Source organism: Pleurodeles waltl, chromosome 2_2, assembly GCF_031143425.1.
Source record: "Pleurodeles waltl isolate 20211129_DDA chromosome 2_2, aPleWal1.hap1.20221129, whole genome shotgun sequence".
In the NCBI taxonomy this organism is placed as follows: Eukaryota; Metazoa; Chordata; class Amphibia; order Caudata; family Salamandridae; genus Pleurodeles; species Pleurodeles waltl.
Genome location: NC_090439.1, coordinates 861,766,384 through 861,785,546, shown reverse-complemented (window position 1 = coordinate 861,785,546; position 19,163 = coordinate 861,766,384). Strand labels below are relative to the sequence as shown.

Here is a 19,163-nt window from a genome sequence, read left to right as displayed (position 1 = left end):
CTGTGAACTGAGTGCGTTTTGCGGACACAAGCCGAGAAAAACAAAATTGTACACCGAAACTAACCTGAATAGACAAGAGAGAACGGGGGCCCTGAAGATTCACAACAATACATTTTTACAAACAGTTTTTACAAACACCATCTCAAAACAAGCACTGGCAAAGAAAAAAGGCTGACAACTTGCCAAACCTATTGGCTTTGCAATGCTCTTTTTAGCTTATGTTGTTCTCTTTCCAAACACATTCTTCCCCATCCATCACCACTAGTTTTAGTTCAATTATTGGAAAGAAAAAAAAAAAAACTTACCCGAACACCCAGCACTGAGTTCCTACCCTCTTGCATTGTGTATCAGTCAGGTATGCATAATACTGTCTGCAAAGAAAAGAGGAAGCCATTAAAAGTGTAATTGATAATTCAGACAGCAAACAAAGAATAGGAGCATAACTTTACACTTTCTAGTGAAAGCTCAATAAGAGAGCATATATCAAACCAAATAAAACAAATACAAACATATTCAGATCTTAAGTTGCATATCAGCACTTTATTAACATGGCTTGATGCAGGAATGGAGCTTTATTTGTTTTCCACTCTGAAAGCTAGAGGGTGGTTGCAGGGTGAATGTGAACATGGGACGCAGCCTCAAAGGACAGTTCCTGTGAGTTCAAGGATAGAATGTTTAGGCTGGTTTGATTTAGTTGCCTGGCAGACATTCCTCGATTCATGCTTGAACGAGGAAAGCACCACCTAACAGTAGTGAATCACCACTAGTGAAAGGATTAACTCTGGGTAGGCTGCAAGATTCCACATGGTGCTGCTGTGTGGAGAGGCCCCAACATGCTTGCTTATGACAAACTGCATGCATAAAAGTGTACGGGGAAACCCTATATCCATCAAAACCCGGGAAAGTAATCAGTGGAAACACGTGGGGTTCTGACAGCAAACAGAATGAAAGAATGAGTGAATGGTGAATGAGCACAACCTAGAGTGAGGCTAGGATGGCTTGAAATAGCCCAGGGGTTGGAAGAAATGTTGTTGCACGGTATGTTGAGATTCTTTTCATGTTTCCTTAGAAGCTGTGAGGAGTGAGAGGCCTCTAACAGTCATCAGTTGGGAAAGGATGCCTCTATTCGCCAAGATGTAATGGATAAGTTGGATACAACAGGAAAGAAAGGGAGCGTACTTCCTTAAGATAAAATATACACCTAATGGAGCGAGAATGGGGAGCAACTTACGAGATGAAGCATACCTTGAAGCTGTTGAAAAAGGGTAACTGATGTGAAAGCGAGTGGCTTGATCAGTAAATAGGGTGACTCACTAAAATACAAAACGAATATCGTGCTTTCAATATACGCATGTGCACATTATTTATGTCAAACTATCACTGGGAAGACAACAGATAGAAACTTTGTCTGGTCCTGACGACCTCCTATGAGGCGCAGTTAAGAAAAAACAGAATCAATGGGTCACCATGCTGACCGGTGCAAGTGTGTGCTTCAGAAAGTAGTCAATGGTATTCAATTACCTTGGCACGTCCACAACATATGCAGTAGAGTAAGAATTCAGGTCACTATTCCCCATAGGGTGAAAATGCAAGAACTTTATCCATTGATAACACAAATCTTTCCATAACTCGCAAAGGGAGAGTAACCTAACAGGCACATAAGAGCCCAATGGAGCGAGCAGTGGATATTACAATATAACAAGATTTCTCATATTTTGCACAGATGTGCTTTACTCTTTGATTTACTGCTCAACATAAAAACTGCTTGTTTGAAGAGGTTGGTGGTAAACCTCACTAGTAGCAGTGGATCTTTAAGGATCAATTAAGCAACGCAGGCTCTGCGAAGAACAGGAAATAAAATCCCTAATTTAGGCTTTATAAAGTACAGCAAATCACACATGAGGGTCTCAAGGATGACACTATATTCTACTGATACCACAAATGGCCACACATCAATGCACGTGGGAAACTTAGTCAAGCATTATATTTATATTGAGTTCAGGCTGCTTGCACTTAATTTTGTATTATAATTACCGGGTGACAAAACCTCCAGTTAGAAAAGAGGGAGGTTTCCCAATCAATTTAGTGATCTTCGAATGGACACACTTCCAAATCGGTATTAAGTCCCCCTATTACCACCTTGGTGCAATTTAATATACAGGTGTGTCAATGTCCCCACTTGAGGTCAGCCCAATTATCACAAGAGGCAAAGGTGGAAGTGAACTTTACAGGCATCTCCTACAAATAAGTCAGAATTGTGTGGTTAGGTCTGGAACTGGAGAGTTGGGCACAGCTACTACTGCATCTTGGATATCCTCATTAGGACTCCAGCGCTGTAAAGACTCCCTCATTACCTCATCATTCCCAGAACAAGAATGAGAATCAGGAACCGGTAGGGGAAGGAGAGGTCTGTTTTAAGAGGTTACGGAGCTACCACAAAATATATTTAAATGAATTGTCACCTGAAGCATCAAAGCACATAACCAGTGGCAGGCGAGTACCCCTACTGCAACCTTGTAAACAGGTTTTAAAGTATGGCAGGCTTAGCAGAATGCATGTGGCAGCCCCAGAGACGCACGCATTCATGGTGGCCATCTTTGAATGCATTCTGTATGGATTTGTTAAAACATTAACAACATACATTGAAATATGCCTGCTCGGGTCCTCATCCACATATTTTCCCCTACCGGTAATCCTGCAATGACAGGTTTGGAATGTGATTCAAAATCATACCAAAAATAGTGCCCTCTCAACATTATGCTTATTGTTTATTATTTACTGGTTTCAACGGAATAAGATTTATCACTATCTATATGTTCTTGTATGTGAGCTACATGGACACCTGTTTTGTTGGTAGTGCTGAGCTATAAAAAAACACAACGCTAAAATTAAAATAAATAAATGATGTTGCGACCTTCTCAATAGTATTATAGTATCGAGAATAAGGAAAATGAGGCCGGAATATATTTTTTCCTGCTTTACATTGCACTGTTAAGGCAAGGAAGAAAATGAGTAGTTGAGTGACATGCCCAGGTTATTGGTTCAGACAAAATTCCCAGTAGAAGTGGCTAACTCAGATAGAATGTTTTAAGTTTGGGACGAGAACATGGCGCGTAGAGAAGCAAGATTGAGCAGAAGCAAGTGTGACAATAGTGAGGAGATGAAGACACCATAACAAAGCGGGACAGAGAACACTGACTTCCAACAAGAGAAAGAGGTTATTTTTATTACTAGTTACACTTACAGGGCGCAACTGTTACCCTAAAGTTTCCTGGCACTGTGAAATCTTACTACTGCTTCAGGTAAAACAAAAGACACTTGTCGCAGACACTACACCCCAAAGTTAATCTAGCCAAGTTTAAAGGAATTTCCTAAAAGTAAAAAGATTCATTAGAGCGTAATAATATGGGAAGAGAGTTCCACAAATGTGCAGCCTGCACAGAATACTGGCTATCTTTGATAAAGCCCTCCAGATTGTTGGCACTGTAAGGAAATTAGAAGCCGCATACAGGAAGGCTTGTAAAGAGTAAGGTCCTGACTTAGATCTCGGCTGATGGAAAACTCTGTCACACACATGACAGATATCCCATCTGCTCTATCACAATCTCCATAGGATATAATGGGATCATGATACGGTGGACGGGATAACCGTCACGTTTGTCATGGAGTATTCCCCTCCTCCAAGATTTAAATCAGGCATTAAGTGCCCCTTTGAATGTGTAGTTTGATGAGCTATACACAAAGTCTTGAACTTGACCATTTCGGGCACAGGCAACCAGTGCAATTTGTCAAGGGCAGCTGATGGTGATGCACGGCGGGACAAGATAATATTAGCTTAGCCACAGCTGTCTGAATTCCACTCAGCAGCTTGATAAGATAACCAGTTGCACCTAAAAACAAAGAGTTACAGCAATACAGTTAATTTAAAATAAGTGGTCACCTACGAACGATGGTAATCAGGTAGGAATGGTAAAAAAATTCCAAGTGTCCTCATTGTATTACAAACAGTAGGTTTTGCCAAAAGACAGCTAAAGGTGTCTGTAGGTCTGACCTAAAAAACGAGGTAGTTAGATGTTATTAGATGATAGGACCAATACCCGTAATGCACATTGGCTGGACCTGGTCCAACAACTAGTCTGTCAAGGAAAAACGCTTTTATCTCCCATGGGGTTAGTTATTTTGCACCTGAGTTTTGCAAAGGCCCCCCAATTCGGCCAGACACTTGGCTGAATGGAATAGCGATCTAAGTTTGTCAGTAGGATATCAACAGGGATCTCCTTCAGTGTTTCAAAGGAAATGGTTGAAGAGTGAGGAACAACATGGAAAGCTTGATGCTGAAGAGAGGGACATGTAGTAGAATAATAATAGCTGAGTAACATGCAAACAGAAAGCAGCGAAACCCTCCCACAGTAATGCTGCTCCATGGTCGTCTGAAAGCCTGGACTACTGTGAGCCTTAACGTTGAGCCAGCTGAGCCAGGGAAAAGCAATCAAGAAGAAAGTCTGACACAAGAAGAAAGTCTGACACGCATAATAGAGTAACAGCTCAGTTGATACATAATGTCTCTTCTGTAACTGCCAAAACCATCTGAGAGAATGACAAAAATAAGTAACAGATTTAAAAGTAACAGCCTCTCTGAGCAAACCAAGTTGTGAATCATAAGAGGATTTCATGAACAATTCAGTTTTGTACCAGCACCAGTCCCTCAAACACATGACAATATTTGAAAATCACTGCAACTCAAAATATGGCAAACCGAAGATACAGAACTAATATCTACTGTGGATTCCAAAAGACCCAAACACAGCAGACCGAACTGTGCACAAATGTAATTAATCAACACTTACTAAAGAGATGACTGATAATGGGATATTGAATCTAAGGGAGTCAATCTTATACTTGTTGTCACTGCAAGTGCACAATGTCGTTTATTGAAAGAAGCGGCTTTACTATGCAGCAACAAAGGAGGAGTGCCAACTAAACAGAAGATTAAATCCAATCCTGCCTTTCTGGATCACATAAGCCCTGGTCACTTCAAAGTTCATCCACGTAACAACTGATCAATCCACTAATACGAGTCAAAGGCTTGGAGGCTGCTGCTGATGGCTGACAATCACTACCACCTGAAGGAATATGCCAATACTAACATAAACCAAATAGCTCCTAGTCACAATAACAAAAGTCATCTACACTCAAACTTGGGAAGCAAAATAAGCGTCCTGCTTGCCGAAGTATAGTCTGGTGCCCTATATTTCTGGTCTCACCTTGGGACCATGACACACAGAAACTAGTGCTTGCTTTATCTTTATGATTTGCTTCCATATGGGGTCGCGGATTGAAGTTAAGTTTTTAAACTCTCTCAACTTTCTTTTAAAGTCAGACAGAAAACCGTCAGTTTTGATCACTGAAAGAGACAATTGCAAGCGATTCAATTCTCCCTACGTGGAATCAGGCTTGTTTTGTCAGTCGAGGAATTCCAATGTAGAAGTGTCGTTGGGATATTGTGTGGCAAGGTTTATCAGGGAAAAGCTGCCCACGCATTACTTACTATAGCAGTTGCACATGCTTGCAGACACTGAATCTTAAGTATGTCTACGACTTGATGCACATTTCTTTTTCAAACAATCATACCTTCATCACTCTGCCCTCTTCCACTATGAACAGTCCCTTTCAGCAACAGAATACTACCAACCTAACACAAATACTTCACAGCCACAATAAAAAAGGGCACATGTGTAGCTCAGAAAAGTTACTGAATGCCTGTAGGCAATGTCCCATGCAGACCAAATATCAAAGAAAAACTATACCAGTGCTGATGACAAATGAAGGGGGTAACTAGAACCATAACCCAACCTCAAAAAGATGTGTTAAAAGAGTTAAAAGGGCAGCTACCTACAACAGGGAAATACCAGAGGTGTCACAGGCTCTGACCAAATGCAAACAGATGAAAATAAGTTACTTACCTGTAACTGTAGTTCTCCAGTATTGGAATCTTTTGATAGATTCACATGCTTGGATCATTCCCAGTCGTCGAGATGGGAGTCCCCGGTACCTTAGAAAAGACAATGTCCCCAAAGACATAACAGCAATAAGTTTTAGCTCTACTTTTAGTAATCTATCCAAGTCCTTATGTAAAAAAGGACCAAACTGCAGCAATAACCAATCAGATAACCCCACCATCTAGAACCCTCCTGAGAGAAACTCCAGCACCTCAGATTTTCTACCGCACTAATACGAATTTTAAAAGTTGATTGAGAAAGTAAAAAAGGTGAGCTTCCCATGGGAAGTGGGTGGGTCGCATGTGCATCTGTGAAAGATTCCAATACTGGAGAACTATAGATACAGGTAAGTAACTTATTTTCTTACTCCAGTATTGGAACTTTCATAGATTCACATGATTGAATCAGACTACAAAGCAGTATATGCAGCACACTGCATTGACAAGAAATTGTTGGAACTGCTGACAGATAGGTGTCTTAACCGAAAAAGGCCTAATAGTTTCCTTATCTGTAAAGGAGCAGTTACTTATGAACAGAAACATTAATGTACTTAACCCCTTCCCTGCCATGGACGTAATGGTTACATCCGTGGCTGCGGTGCCACGGACGTAGCCATTATGTCCTCAGACCGGCCCTCGGGGGAAGCGCTCCCCCCAAGGGGGCCGCCCCCCCCCCCCCCCCAAACCCTGCCAGGTCAAGGTTGAAAGAGGAATTGCTTCCCCTTCCACCCCCACCCCCATGACATCAGCGCATGATTGCGAGCTGACATCATCAGAGGGAGCTAGACGTGCTGGAAGCCATTTGCTTCCAGCAAGTCAAAGAAGATAGAGGTAAGTTTTTCCTCCGGGGGCTGGGGGACTTTGCAACAAAAAAAATAAAAAGAGAGGCATTGGGGGAAAGGAAAGGGTTTTCCTTTCCCTCAGTATCTCTTTCACCAATGCCCACTAGACACCATGGATTTTGTTTATGTGTGTGTGTGTGTGTATATATACAGTGTGGGGGAGCGACCCCTTGGGCAAGGGTCGCTCCCCTTGTGGGGGGGGGGGGGAGGGGTGGGGGAGGGCAATATATTTGCAGTTTGGGGCAGATCAGCCTTTTATTTTTAGGCTGGCCTGCCCCCAAGGGAGTATTGTTGCCATGCATGAATAAAATGTTTGTAGGTGGTGTACTAAATGCAGAATTGTGTGTGAAATCGTCCTTTGATTTATGCACAATGATATTTGTGTTGTCTTATGTCTAATTTGCTTTTCTTTTTTCTTTTTAGTGGGATATCATTGGTGATTGCTGTGGCTGTGCAGAGTAGATGCTGGTGAGTCAAGCTTTTTCAGGCAAGTGAGCGGTATAGTTTTTGAGGTTATAACTCTTAGTGATAAAGCTACATTTATTTTATTACATATCTTACACAGTGCTGGTTGTTGGTGGTGCATTTGTCCAGTTACTTTTTGTAGGAAGGATCGTGGATAGCCGTAGGATGACCACTCAAGCAGGTTGTTGATGTGCTTTTTGAGTCGTCTTCTGACCATGATTATGAGACTGACTCTGTATCTGAGGCAGAGGAGGAAGTGTAAGATTCTGGAAGTGAATTTTCTGTCAGAGAGGAATCATCTGATGATGAAGCCACTCTCAGTGCTGATGAAGTGCTTGTTTTAGAGGAGGACACTGATGTGCCAATGGTGCAGCAGCCAGCGGCTGAAAGGCTTCCCATTGGAAGATCTGACACATGGGTTGCACCAAACAGAGCAGCCACAGTTGCCTGCGTTTACTGGTTTCTCAGGTTGTCGAGTAAATACGTAAAACTTTTTGCCTGTCAACTTCTTTGTGTTGTTTATGGATGATATATTTTTGGAAGAGATTGTTGAGCAGACTAATTTGTATGCAGAACAGTATTTGAGGAACAATGCTGCCAGACTTAGGCCACACTCTAGAGCTAGCCGGTGGATTCCCACAAATCTGGAAGAGTTGAATAAGTTCTTGGGTTTAACTTTTTTGATGGGGCTGATAAGGAAGCCATCACTGTCTTCATATTGTTCTACTAGTCTCTTGGTGGCAACTGCTATATTTCCTGCAATCATGAGTCGTAACCGGTATGAGCTTCTTCTTTAGATGTTGCATTTTGTAGATAATGCATTAGCCTTGCGACGAGATCACCCTGATTTTGATAGTCTTTTCAAGATCAGACCCGTCCTTGATCATTTGGTAGATTTGTTTTCAGAGATCTACGTTCCAGGCAAAGCAATATCTGTAGATGAGTCTTTGGTCCTGTTCAAGGGTTGTTTGGTTTTTAGGCAGCACACTCCTAGCAAGAGGGCACGGTATGGAATTTAATTGTGTCTGAAAGTAGTACAGGATATGTTTATAATTTCCGGGTCTAAACTGGTAGAGATTCCAGTATTGACCCCCCTGGTTGTCTTCCCACTTTTGGAGTTAGTGAGAAAATTGTGTGGTAACTTCATAAATGAACAACAAAGGTCACCTTTTATATGTAGATAACTTCTACACTGGTGTTTAGTTATTCAAGGAATTGTGGACACTTTTGCTTGTGGCACAATCCGCTCTAATCGGAAAGGCTATCCAAGAGAGCTTGTCTGTAAAAAAAAAAAAACTTGAGAAGGGACAGTGCAGTGCCTTGCGGAATGATGAGCTGCTAGCTCCGAAATTTGTAGACAGGAGGGATGTGTACATGCTAACTACCAGCCATGATGAGAGTACTCCACCTGTGGCTGTTTGGGGTCAAGTTGCTGAAGTACGCAAACCTGTGTGCACTTAAGACTACAATAAGCACATGGGTGGTGTTGATAGAGTAGATAAGAGATTGGAACCTTAAACTGCTGCTCGTAAGGCTTATGTTTGGTATAAGAAATTAGCGGTTCACCTGTTCCACTTGGCAAATTTGAATGCTTTTGTTGTGTTCAAGGATAGTTCTCCAGAGTCAAGGATGACATTTGTGAAATTTCAGGAGTCTATCATAGCGAGCCTTGTGCTGGAACAGGCAAGAGTTCCTAGAGAAGCAGTGGTGGAGGATGAGGCTAGATTGAAAGATCGTCACACTGCCAAAAAAGACCTTGCTACTAAGAGATGTAGAGTCTGTGCTCGAAGAGGTATCAGGAAGGAGACTAGGATGTACTTCCCTGATTGTCCTTCAAAGCCTGGGCTGTGTAGGTGGCTGTTTCAGGAGCTACCACACACAGAAGAATTATTGGGAAATACCGTAAACTGCTGTTTTATATTTTCAAATGTTAAATGTCACGGTTGGCATTACTGTCATGTATTCAGTTAGAGCTTTTGTGTGTCTAGTTTTGTACTTATTTATAATTAGTGGTTTCTTTGTTGTTTAAAAACAAAAAAAAGTGGTGGCGGTGTGCATGGACTGGCGCTTGGCTGGCGGTGTGTGTGGGGTGGCGCTTGGCTGGCGGTGTGTGGGGGGTGGCGCTTGGTTGGTGGTGTGCGTGGGGTGGCGCTTGGCTGGTGGTGTGCGTGGGGTGGTGCTTGGCTGGCAGTGTGCGTGGAGTGGCGCTTAGCTGGCGGTGTGTGTGGGGTGGCGCTTGACTGGCGGTGTGCATGGAGTGGCGCTTGGCTGGCGGTGTGCATGGAGTGGCGCTTGGCTGGCGGTGTGCATGGAGTGGCGCTTGGCTGGCGGTGTGCATGGAGTGGCGCTTGGCTGGTGGTGTGCGTGGGGCGGTGCTTGGTTGGCGGTGTGCGTGGAGTGGCGCTTGGCTGGTGGTGCTAGACAAACGCCACCCCACACTCTCCCATCAGCTGGTGTGATTGCTGTATCAGGCATGTCGGCGTATGAAAGTGATGGGCCCTTGAATGGTGCTGTCTGTTGATGTAAGTCTAGTAATGTGCTGAGCCCGCGGCTGGCAGAGTGAATGGTCTTGTGCATGTCATGTATGAAAGGTGTGTGAATGGACTGTAAAGCGGTTGGGACCTTGCATCAGCTTTACAGCTCACGAGCTGCGAGTCATATGTTCAGTTTTTTGGCCTTTCAGTTATTAACAGTGCATTTCACTTTTGAGAAATCTTTTGTCAATAAAATTTGTTCTACTGAACCATCACCCAACCTTGTGCCAAATCCAACCAGTATGTGTGGTAAAAATGACAAAACCTGCTCCGCTGTAATCAGGCGTTGCAGCACACCTGTGACACGCTAGGTGTCTCGGGTGGGACCCCAATGATGAAGCATGCCACCAACTTAACATTACCTAAGTGCGTTTCTTTTCACAATTTTAGTGTTTGGAACATCACAGAAGTACATGGACACATCAAAGTAATCTATTGCAAATCTACCTGTGTTTTTTGGGGGGACAAATCTTGGGAAACCTACCAAACCCAGATTTTTTTTTAAAACTAGACACCCGATGGAGTGCAGGGAGGTGTGGCCTGCCTGGATCCCCCAATATTTTCTTACCAAGACTCCTCTGTAAACCTCTAAATTTTCTTTGTAGGATCACCGCTACGGCACACATTTCCTACCACCCAGAGTTCCCCTCAGTCTCCCAAGTGAAATGATACCTCACTTGTGTGGGTCCCCAAAGCAGAGTCAGCCTAAAGATGTATAAAAGAAAAAGATGTGCTTATCAACTCGCTGTGCTATCCCCTCAATCTCTACAGGTTTTTGGCCTTTTTCTGTTGCAGACACCTGGGCCACCCACACAAGTGAAGTATCATTATTATCGGGAGACTTGGGGGAACGCTGGGTGGAAGGAAATTTGTGGCTCCTCTCAGGTTTCAGAACTTTCTCTCACCGAAATGTGAGGAAAAAGTGTTTTTGTAGCCAAATGTTGAGGTCTGCAAAGGATTCTGGGTACGAAAACACTGGGGGAATCAATGCAAGTCACACCTCCCTGGACTCCCTCGGGTGTCTAGTTTTCAGAAATGTTTGGGTTTGGTAGGTTTCCCTATATGGCTGCTGAGCCCAAGACCAAAAACGCAGGTGCCCCCCCACAAAAAGAGGTAGTTTTGTATTTGATCATTTTGATGTGTCCACATAGTTTTTTCACCGAAATGTGAGGAAAAGGTGTTTTTTTTGCCACATTTTGAGGTTTGCAAAGGATTCTGGGTAACAGAACCTGGTGAGAGCCCCGCAAGTCACCCCATCTTGGATTACCCTAGGTGTCTACTTTTCAAAAATGCACAGGTTTGGTAGGTTTCACTAGGTGCCGGCTGAGCTAGAGACCAAAATCCACAGCTAGGCACTTTGCAAAAAAAAAAAGAAAAAAGCTATGTTTTCTTTGGGAAAATGTGATGTGTCCATGTTGTGTTTTGGGGCATTACCTGGTGCGGGCACTAGGCCTACCCACACAACTGAGGTGCCATTTTTTAACAGGAGACTTGGGGGAACGCTGGGTGGAAGGACATTTGTGGCTCCTCTCGGATTCCAGAACTTTCTATCCCCGAAATGTGAGGAAAAAGTGTTTTTTGGCCAAATTGAGGTTTGCACAGGAATCTGGGTAACGGAACCCGGTGAGTGTCCCGCAAGTCACCCTATCTTGGATTCCCCTAGGTGTCTACTTTTCAAAAATGTGCAGGTTTGGTAGGTGTCCCTAGGTGGCGGCTGAGTTAGAGGCCAAAATCTACAGCTTGGGACTTTGCAAAAAACAAGTCAGATTTCAATGTAAAAATGTGATGTGTCATTGTTGCGTTTCCTGTCGCAAGCATTAGGCCTACCCTCACCAGTGAGGTAACATTTTTATCGGAAGAATTGGGGGAACACAGAATAGCAAAACAAGTGTTATTGCACCTTGTATTTCACTACATTTTTTCCTTCAAATGTATAACGTGTACAAAATGCTCTGTAATTCACATGCTAGTATGGGCACCCCAGAATTCAGATGTGTAAATAACCACTGCTTCTCAACACCTTATCTTGAGCCCATTTTGGAAATACAAAGGTTTTCTTGATACTTATTTTTCACTCTTTATATTGCAGGAAATGAATGGCTGTATACTCGGTACAGAATGAAACCCATTGCCAGGTGCAGCTCATTTATTGGCTGTGGGTACCTAGGGTTCTTGATTAACCTACAATCCCTATATATCGCCGCAATCAGAAGAGTCCAGCAGACGTAACGGTATATTGCTTTAAAAAAATCTGACATCACAGGAAAAAGTGTAAAATGTGGAATAAAATGGATGTTATTTTACCTCAATTTCAATATTTTTTTTATTTCAGCTGTTACTTTCTGTAGGAAAACCTTGTAGGATCTACATAAATTATCCCTTGCTGAATTAAAAATCTTTTCTACTTTTCACAAATGTTTAGCTTTCTGGGATCCAGCATTGGTTTCACACCCATTTCTGTCACTAACTGGAAGGAGGCTGAAAGCACAAAAAATGGTGTATGTCCCAGTAAAATGCCAAAATTGTGTTGAAAAATGTGGTTTTCCGATTCAAGTCTTCCTGTTCCTGAAAGCTGGGAAGAAGGTGATTTTAGCACCGCAAACCGTTTGTTGATGTCATGTTCAGGGAATAAAAAACACAAACTGGCTTCTGCAGCCTTTTTTCCAATTTTATGGGAAAAAACAAAATTGTTGCTGTATTTTGGCTAATTTCTTGGTCTCCTTCAGGGGAACACACAAAGTCTGGGTTCCTCTAGAATCCCCAGGATGTTGGAAAACAAGGACGCAAATGGCGTGGGTAGCTTATGTGGACAAAAAGTTGAGGGCCTAAGCGCAAACTGCCCCAAGTAGCAAAAAAAAGGCTTGGCACCAGAGGGGGGAAAAGGCCTGGCAGTGAAGGGGTTGAACGACTAAATGCAAATACTAAGCACAACAATCACCATATGCAATGTGCGTACCAGAAAATAAGGCTGGAGGGAGGTAAAGTTAGCTTACCGTTACTGGAACAGATGTTGCAGGACCGCCTGCCCAACTGCTACATCTCTTGCGGTATGGCATCCAAACAGTAGTGCCTTGTAAACGTGTGGGTACTTCTCAAGGTGGCCGCTCTGCAAATGTTTTGTAGGGGCACACCTGCAAACAGTGCCATCTATCCCAAGACAGATCTTGTGGAGTGTGTCCTTACTGAAGAATCTAAAGGCTTGCCAGCTGCTTGGTGACAAAACTTTAAAGCAGCTACTATCCACCCTGCTATACCCTGCTTGGAAAGGGCCTGGCCCCTCCGCGGGGGAGCTATAACAGACAATTAACTGTAGTCTCGCGAAAAATGCTTGGTTCTCTCCAAATAAAATTTAAGATTCCTTTTGATGTCCAAAGAATGAAGAGCCCTTTCTGCCAGAGATGACGAATTTGGAAAGAAAGACTTCAAGATCAAAGGCTCATTAATATGAAAGTCTGATGGAACTTTTGGAACACATTTTGGGTTTGTACGAAGTATCACTCTATCATGCCTAAATCGAAGGAAAGGCTTTTGAATGGTTAAAGCTGGATTTCGTTGATGCGTCTAGTAGAAGTAAGGGCCACCAGAAGAGCTACTTTCCATGATAAGTACTTTAGTTCCGCTTTGTGAATGCGTTCAAATGGATGTCTCATAAGCGGAGATAGAACCGTGTTGAGCTGCCAGGAGGGTGGAGGAGGTCTTACTGGTGGAAAAACTCCAAATAGCCCTTTTAGAAACTGTTTTACCAACCTAGAGGACCACAAAGATGGCGATGTCGGCGAACGTATGAAACGAGATATGGCCGCCAAGTGCACTCTGATGGATGCATGAGCCAACCCCGTTGATGCCAGATGGAGGAGATAGGGCAATATCTGTTCTGGTGGCGACAATAGTGGATCAATCTGTTCTTTCTGACACCATAAACAAAACCTTTTCCATTTCAGAGAGTATGATCTGTTTGTGCTATCCGCTCTGGCCTTTGAAAGTATCTTTTGACATTCGGGGTGAATGTATAAATGGGCAAACTCATTGTGTTCAGGAGCCAAGCTGATAACTTTAGTGATTTGGGGTCCGGATGCAAAACTTGGCCCTCGTTCCTTGTCAGGAGCTGCAGTGAGACTGTCAGTGGAATGCAGTCTGTCTCTGAGAGCTGAAGGAGCTCCAAAAACCAATGTTGGCGAGGCCAATACGGAGCTATCAGGATCAGTCTGCAATGTTCTCTCTTGATTTTTGTGAGCACTCTTGACATCAGGGGAATGGGTGGAAAAGTGTAGGCAAATATTCTGTACCATGCCATCGAAACGGCATTCCCCCACGAGCCCGGATGGTGAACCCAACTTGCATAAAAGCGACATTTGGAGTTGAGAAGAGATCTAGGATGGGCTTTCCCCCACCTCTTGAAAACTTGGTCGAGCACCTCCTGGTTCTGCTCCCATTCGTGACTGGAGGTTGCTAGTCTGCTGAGGGTGTCTGCTGTCTCATTCTGCCTTCCTGGCAGGTGTCCCGCTCATAAACTGATTCAGTTTCGATTAGCCCAATTCCAAATAGTTTGAGATTCTCGAGATAGGAGGAGAGACTTCATTCCTCCTTGCTTGTTCGAATAATGCATCGTTGTATTATCTGTTCTTATGAGAACCACAGAGTGTTTTATCCTGGGAAGGAAAGCCTGCAGGGCCAGAAAAACTGCTCTCAACTCTAGGAAATTGATGTGATATTTCTGCAAAGAGCTGCTCCACCTTCTGCTGACCTGTAGATCTTGAAGGTATGCCCCCCATCCTTCCAGAGAGGCATCAGTGGTAATGACCAACAGGGGTCGAGGAGGCAGAAAAGGAAGACCTACCGCGATGTTTAACTGATCTGACTACCAGTGGAGCGCTTCAATCATATGAGGAGTCACTGTGATCGAATTGTTGAATGAGATCACTTTCTGACTCAACTGGAGAACTAGTTCCTCTTGCAGGGGGTGCACTCTCAGGCGACAAAAGGGAACTAGCTGAATGCAAGATGACATCACCACCAGAAGCAATTTGTAGATGTATACTGAAAGAGACTTTCTTCTTTGAACTCTGCTTGTTAGAGATATGAGCTTGGTTTGTCTCTCCACTGAAGGAAAGGCTTGTCCCTGATTGTGTCTATTGTTGCCCCTCAAGAGGTCGTTACTCTTGTTGGTAAGATCTTTGATTTGTTCCAATTCAGAGTGAGACCCAGTTCGTCGAATAATTCCATGCAAGCCCTCATTCAGTCGTGAGCTTCTTGATACAACTGTGCTTTTATTAGCCAATCATATAAATATGGAACAAAAATTATATTTTTTCTTTGTCAGCCAAGCCACTACCGGAGCTAGACACTTTTTAAAGATTCTGGGGACAGACTTCAGGTCAAATGGAATAACTCTGAACTGGAAATGGCTGCCGGATATTGTGAAACGTAGAACTTTTCCGTGAGCAGCTGAAATCGGGATATGAAAGTAAGCATCCTGTAGATCCAGGGTTGCCATAAAGTCTCAGTGATTCATGCAGAGGAGAATGTCCTGCAACGTGATCATGAGAAAGGTTTGACGTCTGAGGTATTTCCTTAAGTCCCTGAGATCGAGAATGGGACGCCATGCTTCCCAGTTTTTGCGTACCAGAAAGAAACAGGAGTAAAAACCTCTGCCCTTTTCTGAAGAAGGAACTGTCTTCTATAGCTCCCTTCTTTAGCATGGTCACGACCTCCAGCCGGAGTTGTTTTAGATGCTTTAGAAAGAAGGTATGTGGAGGGCGTGAAGATGGGATTTGGATGAACTCAAAAGTGTGGCCAAATTGAACTATCTTTAATACACCCTGGTCCAACGTTATTTCTTGCCATTTCAGAATAAAGTGTGATATCCTTCCCCCTATTCTGTGAATTTGTAGTGGGGATGTAGCCGGAGCCTGAAAGTGGTCATTGTCGTCAAACTGCATACTTGCTCTGACGCGCTCTACCCCTGGGAAGAGGCCTGGAATAGGACTCATGGGTTGGCTGTCTCTCTTTTGAATATTGTGGTCAGAACTGCTGAGTATCATAGGAGGTATAATGAAAGTTTTGAAAACTCCCTCTATATGATGGGACTCCTCGACCCCTGAGCCTCGAAAAGGCAACTTTTTGAATTGTAGGGTCTCCAATGACCTGGAGGTGTCTGTATCAGTTTTTATCGCTAGCAAGGCTTCATCTATGTGTTTGCTGAAAAGAGCCTCCCCATCAAACGAGAGGTCCAATATTTTATTTTGTACTTCCGGACGAAAGGAAGTTTCCCTAAGCCAGCCCTGTCGTCGGAGCCCCGCCCCACCAGCTAACTGAAAAGCAGTGGCCGCAGTATCCATTGCGCAATCTATAACCTCAACCGAGGTGCACTCCCCCTCTAATAGGATTTTCTTTACTTCCGCCTTAGAATCTTCCGTAAGGTGGTCAAGATATGGAGCAATATCAGCCCATAACTGCCTGTCGTATCTGCCAAAATTGCCAACGAGTTCCCTGCTCTCACTATAAGCCCCAACATAGAGGAGAAACGCTTCCCAATGTTGTCCAGTCTTCTACCTTCCTTGACTGGGAGCTCTGAAATTGGCGTTGATGTATTTTTTTTAACACCTCTGCGCTGCCTGGGTTATGACAGCGTCTGGCTTCGGGTGACCAATGAGACAAGTTGGAGCGTCTTCTGAAGCCTTATATTTTTGTCTAACCTTGGTTCGACCGAAGTCACAGTAGCTGGATTCGTCATTGCCTTCAGACCTTCCTCCCAGATGTGGCCTACTATGGGTATGGAGCATATACTCTTTTGAAAAGGTTCCTTGAAGTCGTATAGAAAGCATTCCATCTGCTTAGATGGCATCGGAGGAGCAAATCTCTTTGCTGCTCTTTCAAGCATATTATGGAAATCCCCAATGTCTCCTGGGGGTTAATCCACTGAAGTAGGCGATGGAGATGAAGGGGTTGGCAATATATAGTTACCCCAAACAAAATGAGAGTCCTGAAGCTCTCCTCCTTCCTGCTTCTCATCCGAAGAGTCAGTAACCTGCATGAAGGTTCTCTGCGGGGTACTCCTCACCGATCTAGGTGACAACATAGGCTGTGGCACTGGAGTGGCAGGTACCGACGGTGGACGTTCCGTTGGGATGCTCTCAGACTGTGTTGCCAACGGAAACCTTTTTTGTAGTCTGACAACATAAGCTGCAGATCAGAGAAAAGGGAACTTGGGATACAGACCATATCCTCTGGCACACCTGGTTGGTCTCTTTGAGGAGAATAATACTGTAATATTCCTCTACATCTTCCTAACACTTAACTTGGAGCTGGGAAGGCCTACGGGCTCCCCCAGATGACCTATCATCATCAGAATTCTCCTCCAAAAGATGGGCTGGAACTAAATGTGTGACCTTACTTGAGGATGTGGCACGTGGAGTTATATCCCCTTTCCCAGTCAAGGCCTGCATTTTTCTCCTCGTCGACGGTGTCATTGACGGTGTTGTCGACAAGGTCGTCAATGAAGTCGTATCCATCTGCGAGTGTCCGCCTCTGGTCTCCGTCGACGGTGTCACCGATGATGGCGTTGTCATCGGAATCCTCGTCGTCGACGGTATCGTCAAAGGTGTCGAGGACATCTTTATCTTCAACGTCGACAGTATACATTTGGTTACCGTCGACACAGATGTTGTCGACGAGCAGGAAGCAACATCGAAGTTGTCGTCACTGATGAAGCCGTCGTATGTTCTCGTTGACGACGATGACTTCGTCTACGGTAGAGGTGTCGTCGACGGTCTGTCATCCGGAGCTGAAGAAGGCTTTATGAAAGTATTAAAAACCTCTGGTGGAGGTGTGGAAGGCTCTGAAGAAGGTTTAGACACCTCCTTTGAAGTTGAAGGCCGATGTTTAGACTTTGAGGAAGATTTCCTTGCATGGGGTGATGTTGAGAGACTGCGGCCTTCACCAGACCCCGTGAGGTCTTTTTAAAAGTTTTTTAGGGTTGTCCTGAACCCTTTTCAGAGTGAGGCAATCTTTGCCTCTATTGGGATTTCTTAGAAGACCAGGAAGATTCCTCAGTGTCAGAATCTGAGACAGGGTTCTTCCTTGTTTTAAGCTTTTGGAGCCAGTCTTCCCTCTCTAGCCTTTAAAGTAATTGAGGAAAAGATACGACATACCTTGCAATCAGCAGCAGAATGGTTCAGGATAGAGGCAATATATACAGTCTCTATGAGGATCCTCAGAGTGGAGCCTTTTCTTTCCACATGTACTGCAGACTCTGAAGAGACTTTTCCTCTCTCTGTCAGACATTGTGCTGATAAAGTCAAGCTCCTGAAATTCTGAGTGTGAATAAGAAACACTCAATAATAAATAAGACAATTAGATGTAGTGGAAAAATCTACTCCAACAGGAACAAATTGAGCAGAGCTCAGAGGAGACTCCCTAGCACGACGCGCGGTAGAAAATCTGAGGTGCTGCAGCTTCTCTCAGGAGGGTTCTAGAGGGTGGGGTTATCTGATTGGTTAATGCTGCAGTTTGGTCCTTTTTTACATAAGGACTTGGATAGATTACTAAAAGCAGAGCTAAAACTTATTGCTGTTATGTCTTTGGGGACATTGTTTTCTCTAAGGTACCAGGGACTCCGAACTCGACGACTGGGAATGTTTCAAGCATGTGACTCTATGAAAGTTCCAATACTGGATTAAATACTACGACGAACCACTGAAAGAAGCCATAACAATAAAATTTCCATACCAAATTACAAACATTTTAGAAAAGATAAAGAAAACCTACATCAAGGTAACGTGTGCTAGATCAATGTAATATAGCCACTTATTGCGCCTGCAGGGTGTCTATCCTAGGGGAAATTAAAATGGCCTTCCATACTAGGGATGAGTATATAAATCCACTTACCTGCATTTTAAAACAAAGATGCGCAAAAGAAAGATTGCATTTTAAGGGGCAAATGGGGTTGAATATGTCAAGACGTAGACTCACACTGCCCACACACCCATTTCCGCTTCCTTCGACTCATGCTCAAGCCTGCGCCCGCTCATGCTCGTCCATCCTGACAGCCAAGCTCTCCTGAAGCACTTTAGAGTCCAGTGCTCATGCTGCCCGTGGCATATATGCCATTACTTGTCCGTGCAATATGATTTACAGTGGCCAAATAACACAGAAGGTATGCATACAGATTTCTCAGCACAGGAGTCGCCCATGTTGCGAAGTGACTAATGCATTATTGGTGGACCAATTTATGAAGAAGAAACATAGTGAAAATGATCTACGCTGACAGGTGATCACAGTTGTCAAGCCCTCGCCCGGGGGGCCAACATCAATACCTTATTCAAT

The 19,163-nt window shown here is 43.8% G+C and overlaps 1 protein-coding gene across 2 annotated transcripts in view; it reads right to left on the bottom strand.

Annotated features, from left to right (window-relative positions):
• PTDSS1 (phosphatidylserine synthase 1) overlaps nucleotides 1-19,163 on the bottom strand; it is a 371,911-nt gene that overhangs the window by 111,392 nt on the left and 241,356 nt on the right. For both annotated transcript variants that reach the window (XM_069220513.1, XM_069220514.1), the window contains exon 9: nucleotides 306-371. In XM_069220513.1, coding sequence (XP_069076614.1) covers nucleotides 306-371 — 66 coding nt within the window. The remainder of the gene's footprint in view (nucleotides 1-305; nucleotides 372-19,163) is intronic.